The sequence below is a fragment of the Labrus mixtus genome, chromosome 11 (assembly GCF_963584025.1).
Source record: "Labrus mixtus chromosome 11, fLabMix1.1, whole genome shotgun sequence".
NCBI classification, from domain to species: Eukaryota; Metazoa; Chordata; class Actinopteri; order Labriformes; family Labridae; genus Labrus; species Labrus mixtus.
The window spans coordinates 24,223,802-24,236,923 of NC_083622.1; the positions used below are offsets into that span (position 1 = coordinate 24,223,802).

The 13,122-nt window shown below is 39.8% G+C and overlaps 1 protein-coding gene across 1 annotated transcript in view; it reads left to right on the plus strand.

Annotated features, from left to right (window-relative positions):
* Nucleotides 1-13,122, plus strand: part of LOC132984255 (A disintegrin and metalloproteinase with thrombospondin motifs 16) — a 52,825-nt gene that overhangs the window by 21,644 nt on the left and 18,059 nt on the right. Inside the window, exons 8-12 of the mRNA XM_061050996.1 lie at nt 467-572; nt 1,148-1,285; nt 4,232-4,385; nt 7,295-7,390; nt 10,619-10,767. Coding sequence (XP_060906979.1) covers nt 467-572; nt 1,148-1,285; nt 4,232-4,385; nt 7,295-7,390; nt 10,619-10,767 — 643 coding nt within the window. The remainder of the gene's footprint in view (nt 1-466; nt 573-1,147; nt 1,286-4,231; nt 4,386-7,294; nt 7,391-10,618; nt 10,768-13,122) is intronic.

Consider the following 13,122-nt stretch of genomic DNA (forward strand, 5'->3'; position numbering starts at 1 on the left):
GCACTCTTTAACACATGACTTAGACCTGTAAAATAACAAAACACAAGACTAAATTTCCCCTTCAGACACTGAGACAAAAACACTGAGTGAGGCCCCTATGGCTATTATCCTTTTTGATTCAGAGCCAGGGGGCTGTGTGTGTTTGTAGAAGTAAGTGTGTGTCTGACTGTGTTAAGAGGAAAGAGGCATAATGGGAGCAGAATAGTAAAAGGGAGTTTAATAGACAATGAGAGATATGAGGAAGAAGTGAAGACAGACTCAGGGTGTTTAAAGTGAAGTGAAAGGTGGCAGGGGGATCCAGGAATGTTCCCACAAGATCCCATATTTTAACATCTGGAGGAGGTTTAACCCAGATATGGTGTGTTTGATATTTTCTTAAGCATTCAGTCCAAAGGTAGCCCAAACTGCAATAACTGATGTTATAATTAAAGTTTTTTTTATTGTTATTCTATCTTTGGTTTTGCAGGGTTTGCTCCAATTAGCGGGATGTGCAGCAAGTACCGGAGCTGTACCATTAATGAGGACACAGGCCTGGGTCTCGCCTTCACCATCGCCCATGAATCTGGACACAAGTAAACATCTCAAAATCTCTAATCTATTCATAATGTATGATTTGTTCCGTAGATGATGTAAAAACTGAGCCCATAAAATAACAAAATACTGCATTCAGCCAACTGTTATGAAGACACGAGGGGGATGGAGTAAAACGGGTTTATTTACCATAAATTGTCAATTAAAAATGTAACATCAAAGGTAGATTTCAACAAATGAGACTGGCAGGAAAAGAAAAACAGGATTGGCTTTTATTATAGGGCTTGGAGAGGAGGGAGATAATGGCCAGCTGACTCTTAATCTCTAATTGCTGCCAGAACCAACCAATCAGGAACCAGGGATGCTGAAAAGACAGACAGCAACACATATACCATACCCGGGCAGAGGTTCTCGGGCCATCACAAAGTGCAAAATTGGCATAGCATCTACCAACATGTGATTAACTATGATTTTTATGCAATGTTTTTTTACTCTCCTTGTGCAAAAAAATCTTTTTTTTTTCTACTTTAGGTACTCATACTAATGCTTTCTGTGATTTCTGCTTTATAGTCCCGGTAAGAAGCACATAAACAAGATGACTTTCTTCATTCCACAGTTTTGGAATGGTCCATGATGGTGAAGGAAACGTCTGTAAGAAGTCAGAGGGCAACATCATGTCTCCAACATTAGCCGGTCACAATGGCATCTTCTCCTGGTCCGCCTGTAGCCGCCAATACCTCAGCCGCTTCCTCAAGTAGGCAACCACATTTTCCTATTACTCGAAAACGTTTGCTGTGGTGACCAATGCTAAGAGAGTCGATTTAAGAAGCAAAGTGGTTGAGAATGACATTAATGGGTATTGCTTTTTGAAGAGTCTTATTAGGTTTTGGGGACACAACATCACATCCACATGGATCGTTGTTGAGTAATGAGCAAATCCTCATGCAACAGTGCTATTGCAACAAAGGCATAGAGAATTGTATCAGTTTATACAACAAAATTATTAAGGCATGTTTCCCCCCAAAGTGCCTTCAAACATGCATTGTGTTTATATGTTTCTACATGTGTTACTGATAGATGAACATGTGTTGTAGAGAAACATGTCAGTGGGAGATGTATCAGTTACAAATGCTGCTCTGATCTAAAGAGTGCCGAGAGAAAAGCTGCACTGATGTTAGAACTAATATAGGACTCGCTTTATTTTTCTAAATGCAAGGAAAAACAGACCTAATGTGTGTGTGACAGACTGAAATATATAGGTGACATTGCACATGTGTGATATGTGGGACTGCTATTCTTCTGTAAGTGTTGTTTTACAGACCGCATACTGTATGTTTTGTATGTCAAGGAGAACGTACGGGCAAGGCAGAAAGTTTTGTGTTTGCGCAATGAGTGCATTCTCATGCATGCAGCCTGCTAATCCAAGCGAGGAAAACAGGCATCACAGACATAGTGTCTGGCTGTGTTTCCATGTGATGCATGTGTGAGTGTGCGTTTGTTTGAAACCAGATAACCCACGGCCAGTCCACTCCACTAAATTTACCAGGGTGTTAACCGAACTATCAGGTCTCCCCTCTCAGAGTGGTGGAGACGGACAGTGTATTTCCTCGCTGAGTTATTAGAGCGGGGGTGACCTCACCCTTGTTAGACCTGTCAGCTTTATATTAAACTCCCATCACCCCTGAGGCCACTTGGAGGGGATCTCTGCACAACTGAAGCAACTAGGGGTTGTCTTGCTGTATAATCACTACATGATTTAAAAAAAAAAGGTGAAATGCTGCACGTTTTCTTAATTGCAATCAACAGAATGGGATGATATTTGAAGTTGTATGTCTCATTGTGTTAACCAAGACTCCTAAATTATCTGGGTATTTTTCTGCTATGCAGGGGACTGCTGTGTTAGCCAATGGGCTAAACATCATACTCACTCTAAATCTGCCTCTCCTCAGTCAGCTATGACAGAGAGGTCTAAACAAACTCTCTATAAGTATAGTCAGATACTTTATCTGAGCTCTTTGTCATGCATAACATAGATGTACAATTTTCATGGCAAAGTAAGAACCCCTTAAAGGTCACTTGAAGTTGTTTTTGTTTCTATGGCCACTGGTGAAAGCCATTAAGAATGCAGTGATATATGAAAGTTTGACCCACTTTTCCCAGAGTCAGAAACATGCAACAAAGGACACAGCATTGTGCTTCTTTTGTGAGACAGGTAGATATAACTTTTGAATCTAAATGAAGTGTAGTGTAGCTATGAAAATGGTAGCAAGCATATTTTTCTTGTGATTACAATGAGGCAGGTGGGCTGTTCCTATCTTTATGCTATGCTAGCTGTTGAAACTCAGTCCATCCATCTGTATGTTAGGGTGGTAAAATGTGGAGAGATTTGATTATTACTCGTTGTCTTTCTTCAATGATCACATTTGGAGCTTTCGTTTCAGTATTTACTTTGATAAAGTTTGGGTATGTCAGGTGAGAAACCAAAATTAATTTAAAAAATCACCACAAATCTGTGTTTACTACTTCAAGGCTTTTCTACTTTTTTTACTACTTTTTTACTTTTCTTTTTTTATTTGCATACATCTGTTGTCTTATTGTTATCAGGGCTATTGACAGCAAAATCAATGTTTTGCCTCATTACTATTGGGTCTGGAAGAGATGAGTCAGCAGATCTACAGTGAGTCCTTGAAAGAATGGGTGCCTGTTTTCTCATTTATTGTATTTATTTATACCCAGCTGATTATAATCTTGTGGTGTAAACTGCTTACAGCTTAAATTTTGGGAAAACATTTTGTCCTCAGCCTCTTGCAGATCCGTCAATGAGCACAAGAAGCTGTTTTCAAACAAATCTGTCCTGAGGTCCTGCACATTTGCTACATTGTCCATGTAATTTTATGACTGACTGCCTGTGCTTGCTGACAGGCCTTACTCATGCGCCTGCTGGTGTGTGACCACTGTGAACGTAATGTATTTTTCAGAAACTTTAGAATAGGAATAATGTATAATATCAGAATATTGCACTTGCAGAACAGACATTGTTCTCTGTAGACACAAAGGACCCATAAAGCTACAGAAAATCTCCCGTACACACACACACATATATATACATACTCTGCTAAAGCAATCAGGACCACTCACTAACACAGTGAATCCTTCCAACATATTTGCCTTTTCATGCACTTTCCAGAATATTCTTGTATTATATTCCCCCGACTGCAGTGTATAAGCATAAGAACTCTCTGTATAGTAACCAGTGATATCAGTTAACATTGGAAACCCCCCCGCTGGTGTTAGGATATGAGCGATAGGGGTAAGGATTTTTTATGTCTGTCATAATTAAGTGTGTGATGCATTAAAAACCATTACACAAAGGGTTTGAGTTTGGCAGCTTGTTTTGTCTCCATGGCAACACTTCACAGTAATAGGGAAAATGGGGAACAATGAAACAGAGGAAGATGGAAGCCCTACATACTAGCTACTTTACATTTATAAATGCAGGCACTGAATCACATCTGTTTGACTGATTATGTCTACATTTATTTTATTTATAAACAACGTTTTTGATGAATTCTGTTCTCTTGTATTGGCCTTTTCCCTACTTACCTTTCTTCTTCTTGCATCCTCTCATATTTTCTTAACTCTTCTTTTCTATACCTACTTTCCACTCATTCCTATTGTATTCTTCTCTCCTCTCCTGCAGCTCCGCCCAGGCTCTGTGCTTATCAGATGAACCCCGAGCAGTAAAGGAGTATCGGTACCCTGAGAAACTGCCTGGCGAGCTGTACGATGCAGACACGCAGTGTAAATGGCAATTCGGGGAGAAGGCCAAGCTCTGCACCCTCGATTTTAAGAAGGTAAACAATTATTTTAAAATGAAATCATGCCATCCCATACCATGCTTTAATACTCTCAGTGGGTTTCTCAGCACATGCAGTAAAACAAAGAGAGGCAATGAATAAGTGGAAAAGGGGAAGAGTGAAGGAGAGAGGAAGGAACAAACTACTATGTTGGGTTGCATGTCCTCATTTGGACACACACACACACACACACACACACATGTTCTGATATTGTAGATTCTCTCACACACAAAAAATAAACAACGAAAGTTAGAATGATGCCTATGAAATACTCACTGGGATAGATGACTAAATATAAACTGGAATGTTGCCAATGGGAATCTCTCCCCAATGCTCTCCCATTGTCTCATTAGTGCTGATGTTACTCTTTGAGACTATGTGCATTAGAACAGACATGGGGTTAGAATACTTTATGACCCAGTTAAGCATTTGAGGTTTTTGGTGATCTCACATGTGGATACCCTAGTGCCTCCACGTTCTTTTAAAGAAAGAATACAGTAGATTTTGTTTTAATGAGGTGGAAGTATATCAACAAACTCTTATTCCAGACAGTCAAATACCAACACCATTTCAATGTGAATAGGATAGGATAGGATAATACTTTATACTTTTGATCCCCAGAGGGGAAATTTGGGCGTTGCAGCAGCACAGACAAGAAAGCTGAAAATACACATTAAACAGAATAGATAAGATAAATACAAATAAAAACAGGGGGTATATACAGTACAAAATGAATGGTGAAGTTAACTATGCAGGGAATTGAGACAGTATTTGCAGAGAATGATAAGATAAAGTGACTTGGTATGATAAATAGCAGCAAGTAATGTAAACAGCAGAGAAGAGAGGCAGTGTTGTACCACAGTAATGCAGAGTGCAGTTATATAATATAATGTAGTATAATATAATATAATATAATATAGTGCAATATGAACAATATAGTGTAATATAATGAAATGTTATATAATGAGGTCAAACACTCCTTTCTGTTAAGTTGAGGGGAAAAAATACATGGTTTAGGTTAGGAACCTTCATCACTATCAGCAGTTTATCTGAATTGCTAATTGCTGCTAAAGGTTTAACAAAGTATCAGTATTGTAGTAAGAGAGTAATTACTTACTAAATTAGTAAATTGAGAGTAATTACAGTCTTGTGCATTCTAGAAAAAGCTCTCAAATATATCAAGCTTTATTAAGTATCCTCAACATCACTGGATTTGTTAGATACCAAAATCAAGGTTAAATCAGGAAAAAGGACAACGGGGCCTCTATCTCAGGATCCCCATGGAGTAAGGATCCATGCATGACTATTTATCTAACAGGATTTGATCATTTATTTGATCTATACAAACATTATGATGCAAGAGTTAGAACACATCCAGGTACTTTTAAAAGAGAAAAGGAGCTGGCAGGTTAGCACATTGTTTTGTTTTTTTAAGTGTCGGCTGCAGTAATGTACAGTTGTCCTTAATATGCAAAGTACATCATTCCATAAAAGATCATTTGGACCATAGAATACAATTTTATTTTGTGTTGATGATTTTTATGCAGAGATGGAAAAATGCCCTAAAATGCACCAAAGATTATTGACTGGATTTCAGCCAACAACATCAGCACATGGTATCCTCCTTAGGCTTCTCTCTTGAACATCGAAACATCCGTGCATTATTTCAGCAACAAGATATTTGATAATTGCTCCCTTGTGGTTTTGTGTTTGGTCTTAAACTATCCTTTCTCATGCACCTGGTAGCAGCAAGGTGTGCAGGAACCCCAGAAAAATTCCCCAAGCAGCCGTCACGCTCACCGTCTTTCCAGACACTTGTTACTCATAAAAAACACCTCAAGAATCGGCCTCAGCGGTGTCATTCATCCCGTCATGATTTCATTTTTCACAAAACTTTTTGGCAGGCGTCGTCAAGATAAGGTGGAGTTTGACAAGCAAAATGATACTCTCCATGGTGTGTGTGGTTTGATAAACCTGGCATATACAAGCAAAACGTAAAATGATATGTGCTTCTTTTTTTTGTCCCTTTTCTTCTCTTCAACTCAGTCTCTGTCTCACTCTGTCCATCATATCTCTCAGCCTTTTCCTTCCATTGCTCACTTTGTCTTTTCCTTCCCAACAATTGTATTGCTACAAAAAGGCCTGAACAAGCAAAACAGCTGGACAAATAGGAATTGGAATGGATTCCATGGTGGTTCTTGGCAGAAACAAGCAGAGGCCGAGGTGCTTGTCAGCTTCTGCACTGGGTTGTCAAAATCTGAAATAGCCATTCGGATAGTAATGGAGTGGACAAGTAGCCCGCCTTGTGTCTCAGACAATGTGCTCCCATGTGAATCTTTTAGACCAATGCTGAGAAACAAGGCCATGACATCATAAAGGCTTGGCTATGCAATTAAACACTTTGATGTCATTATTTTAATCACTGTTTCCTCGGTTTATTTCCTTTTTATTTTTGTTAGTCAAATGAAGTGTTGGAAAATACTGATTGCAAATTCTTTCATTTTATTTGTCTGTCATCATATCACACAAATGGGTGTGTATTTTTATGTTCATTCATGCATTTCATTGCCTATGGGATAATGTCTTGGACCAGATCGCATGATTTTTTGTATTCCTTTTTTTTCTCAAATATCGTTATCCTAGCTACTGAAGCATAAATATTTGGTGCTGCACACTGATAGCTAGCCAAAGATTGTTATTAAGACGAACTCTATTTCAACACATCATGTTTTCAAAGCTCTCTTGTGGGCGATTAACAATGCAGTCGTAATTCATCATCTGATCTATTGCTAGATTTGTTTACAGTTGATGAGATGTAAAAAAAATCATCCTGTTTCTGAAATAAAGATCAGAAAAAAAAGCATGTCAGTATACATTTTAACTTGCTCTTCATCTCATTTTTCCAGGATATCTGTAAGGCTCTGTGGTGCCACCGTGTTGGGAGGAAGTGTGAGACCAAGTTCATGCCAGCTGCTGAGGGCTCTGCCTGTGGACCTGATATGGTGATTCAAAAAGTGTTGTCATGTGTGTGTGTGTGTGTGTGTGTGTGTGTGTGTGTGTGTGTGTGTGTGTCTGTGTCTGTGTGTGTGTCTTTGTGTAAGAGGTGTGGGGGGCTGGGTGGTACTATCAGCAGCTTTGTCACCTCAGGAGTAAAATCACATGGGAGCCATCACTTACATGGGACTTTTTCATTCACGGCCTTTGAGGCAACTCAAGTAGTCACACCGAGGAGGTATCTAAAAGCTAGCAGGGACACGTAAGCTTCCTTCAGGATGTCATTAATCATGTTTCAGGCAATAAAAGAAAGAAACATGCTTTTCCTACATGGGACAAGGGATCACATATCATCACTAAGATAACTTTTGTCGTTGCAACACGAGCAAAATTGACTTTGCAGTTGATTCGCCTTTGTGATAGCTTAGAGCTGTTTAGTTAAATGTGGACAGCATGTGGTTTTTTTTAAATGAGTGTTGCCAGCAAGCTGCTCCTTTCCAACATTTAACCAAATTAAACACAAATGAAAGACACCAAACAACAGCCTTTTTTTTTGCAAACAGTTCTTTGCAGCTTCGGTGAAAATGTCCCCTCCAGCAGACCAACACAATTCAAACAAGAACATTGGAAGTGACAGCTTTCAGATGCTGCACAAACCAGATGAAGTGAGTCAATTCTGAGTGGATTTTCCCTTTAAGGCATCAGTCACTACACAGATTTTTTTTTTCTATGTACTGCTCAGTATTATCAACTGTGTGACATTCAGTTAAAAGTATTTATTGCACACAGATATCTACTCCAAGGGATACCACAGACCTCTAAGTGGGTAAATTGCATAATCAAGACTTGTAGTATTTATAAGTTGAACCGGCTAGATTCATGGATATACCAGTATAAAAAGTCAGATTTATTGGACATTTTAGTGTAATGCTTGTACTCCCAATTAATTTGGTTGTTTGAAGACAAAAAGCCTTGAGCTGACTGACGCTGCACTTTTCCCAGCATCCTTATTCCACACTCATGTCCGTGTCCCAGTGCAGAGCAATAAATCAAACCGTAAGAGAGATGCTTGGACTGACTATACATTTTAGATTTCAGTTCATTTGAGTTCAGTGTCAGAAAAAGACTCTGTTTTTCAAAGGTACAACTCTCTTTCTCCATCAGTTTACCTCAGGGAGCAGCTGCGATCTGTTTGTTGCTGACATGGCGAAAAAAAAAAAAAAGATCCCATTGGAGTTTGAGCCAAAAAGCAATCTGTGCTCTATATTTATTCTTTGTTTCTTTCACGTACTTCTTTCAAGATGATTCTCCCCCAAGGCTTGCTCTCCTCTTACCCTCACTCCCCCGACAGCCCCTCATCTACATTTGCTTCTCAATATATTGGACCTGATGGTTTAATCCCGCCCTCTGCCTCGACGGGACAATTAAGTGAACACAAACAATGACAGGCCCACTTCGGAATCCGTGGCACTCAGCCGCAGGGGGAAAACTGAGGGGAAATCAGCTGTTCTAGCTCTTAGTCAAGGACCAAGATTAGTTAGATGGGTGGGTGTGTGTGTGTGTGTGTGTGTATTATGGCTCATGTGCAGGCATGAACACACAGTGAGAAGCGGGACAGCTGACTATATGTCCCCCCCCCCCTCCATCAATGCTAATGCATTCGTGTGTGTGTGTGCTGGCAAAAAGGTTCCTGAGATCACTCCAAGCCGAGCAGAGGAGTATACTGTGACTGATGTCATCTTGACATGTACAAATCCAGATCAATCTTGTGCCAGGAAAGTGATTGTGACATAATGTTGCTTTAAGTGAGTCTACATTTTGTAAAAGTATTCTCACGTTACATTTAGGGATTTTGAGCTAGTTGCTTCTTAGTTTGAAACATGTGACATGTTGGTTGCTTGATGACTCAGCCCTTTTCTGGGGACAAATCATGAGTTTAAGATTCATGAGGATTGTGTGTCCTGTACTGTCTCCATCACCACATGCTGTAAACAGCGAGTTATTTGAATAAACTGTAATTACATGACTTGCCATTTGGTTTAAAATCTTCCTCTGCTTCGCCTGGTGGGAAAACATTTGGCTATGTTCATGTGTGGAAAGCACTCTGTACAACAATGAAGTCTCTTTCTGAAGTGTAAAATGAAGCAGCTGGTGACTTCATGTGCTAATTTATCTGCATAATACCAGTAAAAGTTAGTTATGGCCTTATTGTGAGGTCAATTTGCCTCAGAGAGAAAAAGCCTGCATGTTCCAATTAAATTCTGGCAATTTTTTTAAAAGGAAGGAAACTATACTTTTTTAAAGTTTGTAAATTGCTTTTAACTAAAGGCTGTCAGCATTACCTAGTTAATCACGATTAATTAAGGTCTGAAATAAACGTATCAGTTTTTAAAAATATTTACTAATCGCATGCTATTTTGTCCCTTCAGGCGCACCGTGGATAAGTCTCTGCAGTGTCTCACTCTCACAGGGATAGAAAACAATAACTTTTCTTCATCTTTGAATGTCTCATTTCACTTTCAGACAGTTCAGTTGAGCTGTTTTTTATTTAGTATTACAATGTCCTGTTAATGTTGTAACTTTCGATCTACAAGAAGGGCCTTTCTTTATTTCAAAATAAAAGCAGAATTCAAACAGAAAATAAAGTACGCTCAGCTTAGGACAGTACAAAAAAATCAAAATAAAAGCCTTCATTAAATTTTAAACATGTGATTAAAAAATGCAATCAATCACGATTAACTATAGAAATTCAGCAATTAGAGAAATTAAAAATAATAATTGCTTGACAGCCCTACTTTTAACTCTTTTTCCTCCAATATACTGCTTTTAAGGAGGAAAACTGTGAATGAATACAAATATAGCTGTATAAAACGATGTTTGAGTGTATTTGTTGTAGGAGAAGATCTTTGTCGTTTTTCCACATTGTGGTTGTGTTAGATGATGACAGCTCGAGGTAGAGTCTGACTAAAGGGCAGCGCAACAGGAGTTTCACTGATACATTGTAAGTACGAAACCAGGACTGTAGCAGGAACTTTTGGGTAGCAGTTAATCTTGATTTCTGTTTCTCAGACTTCCCATATGGTGTGACAGAGGCTCCATAAAGAATAAGCAAGGCACAGTCCATTAGAAAGACTACATATCTGAAACATTCATGGCTGACTTTCCTGGTGTGTGTCTCTCTTTCTTCTGTTTCCCTTTTTCTCCATCATAATCCTTGGTCTCTCTATCTTTCCCAGTGGTGTCGTAGGGGCCAGTGTGTGAAACAGGGTGACGAGGGCCCGAGGCCCCAGCATGGCCACTGGTCAGATTGGTCTTCTTGGTCTGCCTGCTCAAGAAGTTGTGAGAGCGGAGTCACCTATCGGGAGAGGCAGTGCAACAACCCCAGGTAGAGACACACACCAAAAGAGTACCTGTGAAGCACATACTGTGGCACTCGTTTGTGCAGATGAGAGCAACAAATGGAGCTAAAGCCAACACCAGGAAATACATTTGTCTTAGCTGCTCAAGAACATGATAAACCCTTCATTATATTTCCTTAGCCATACATAAACTTAGATGCATAAATGCACAACATAAATTTGTAGTTTTGCAATGAATGATGTACAGTATGTACACCTGGGAGTGGTGACTTGGTACTTTATAGCCTGTTTGCCAAGAAAAACTTGTAAGTCAGCATGTTGCTTCAGCAAAAATGATGAATTGTACTTTAGTAGTCTACAGGTGGAAAAGCAAAAGCAAATTAAAACAGCAAGCGGTGATGAAGGGCCCTCGCCCCCCTGTGCATGTCGGGGTGTGTTGCGACCGCGGGGAGCGCAGCAGCAGAGACATGTGGCCAAGCAGTGGGCTGAGCAGATCGATTTGTGTAGTAGTTGCAGTACTGGCAAGTTCAAACAGGCAACACTATAGGTTTACAGAATATTTAAATGCAGAGCAGTTCAGGCAGGCACTGTCATGATGCAGAGCTGCAACGTGTGCTGCTGCAGTGGCGTCTTTAGGCGTTTTCACTTATGCACTCCTGAAAATAGGTAGATCATATGCCGCGGCATATGCCGGTCCACTCATGTGCCGAGGCAGATTGGCACTTGCCGGCACATGCCGCGGCACATGCTGCATATGAGTGGCATACAGTATGCCGTTCTGGTCCACTCATGTGCTGTGTCAGAACGGCACATGCTGCGGAATATGCCGGTCTGGTCCACTCACATGGGTGGCATATGAGTGGCATCTTTCAGATAAACTTTTTCATGATCACATTTCAAACTATTAAAATTTGATCCATGCAAATAAAGAGCTCAAAACCAGGTTCACCTTTAGCTGACTTTGTTTTGTTGGTTGCATTACTAAAGGAAATAATTTGAACCACATCTTAAATTTGACATTTGACTTGTCACTACTGTGATTTTTAGCACACAGAAGATTTAGCAAGTGACTACACTTTGGTACAGAAGTAGTCTGCACGGTTTGTGATGACTTGACTCAAGGCTAAGAGTATATTAAGACACGTGATTTAAGTGGTGAAGATGGCTCACATGGGTCTCTCACTTCATCACTTATCTGTTCACTTAGTCTGCTACTCATCAGTCACTCAGGATTATTTGTACAGCCAGTCAGTAAGGGGGCCCTACCCCGAATGCCAGGGCCCCTTCTTTATCATGTCATGCCAAGATCCTGACAAGTGGCGAGATAATTAGACAGAGAGAGATGAGCAGAAAGGGTGAGAGAGAGAGATGAAAAAAGGAAAGATGGCAGGGGTTTGTAAGAAAGAGAGAAAGGGGGAATGAGGTATAGATAGTTGACAGAGAAGGATTTAAAAAGAGAAAGATGAAATGCAGAGATATGAAGGGAGAGAATTTGAGAGCGAGAGAGGAGGAGATAAGTGACAATGTGATTGGAGGGGTTATAGAAAGGTGTAGTTGTCCCACAGAGGGGAATTCAAAGAACATTGCCCAAGGATATACACCTGTGATTGAAGAGGACTTTCGACAGACACATCACACAGCCACATGCAGACTTACATTTTAGTCATGCCAATACACAGGCTTATAACTAAAATGTGTGTTTTGAAATTAGACACACAATTTCACCTCATTCAGATCAAATTCATGTTAAGTCATTGCAGTTTATTGTTTCATTTGTTAAACATTCTTCCAGTCCAGAGCCAATAGAAACGGTGACTACTATACTTCTTCTTTAAGTCCCATTAAAAGTCTCTACTTGGCTTCCAATATGTTTATATTGCTCATGTCATTTTGCAGAATAACAAGGAGTCATTGGAAGGTTGCTTGTAAGTGAATAAATGCAGTCTAGATGTAGAATTCAAATTAACCTATTAAAGGAGATCTATTATACTCACTTTCACTATTAATTATATCAGTCTGGGACACCTATTGAGTAGAGTTGCTAGATGTGTAGCTCAAAAACCTCTTTATTTATCTTGTACTGGTGTTGGTAAAATCCCTCCTTTCAGCCTCTGCCTACAAATGGTTCATTTCAGCTACTGTCTCTTTAAGTCCCCCCTCCCAACGTGCCCACTTTTCTCTGATTAGCTAGCTTTGTTTGAAGTTGCAGAGAAATTTGAGTGAGCTTCCAGGAGGCGTGTCCTTAAAAAAGCTGCCGGGGATGGGCATGTCCTATAACTTTGCTCCATGCTTTGCTCTAATACGTTGGCAAATTATTGTAACGCCTCCGACAGAGCCGCCGGAAACCAGGGATCCAGCAATTAAGCCAAAAACAGTGTATA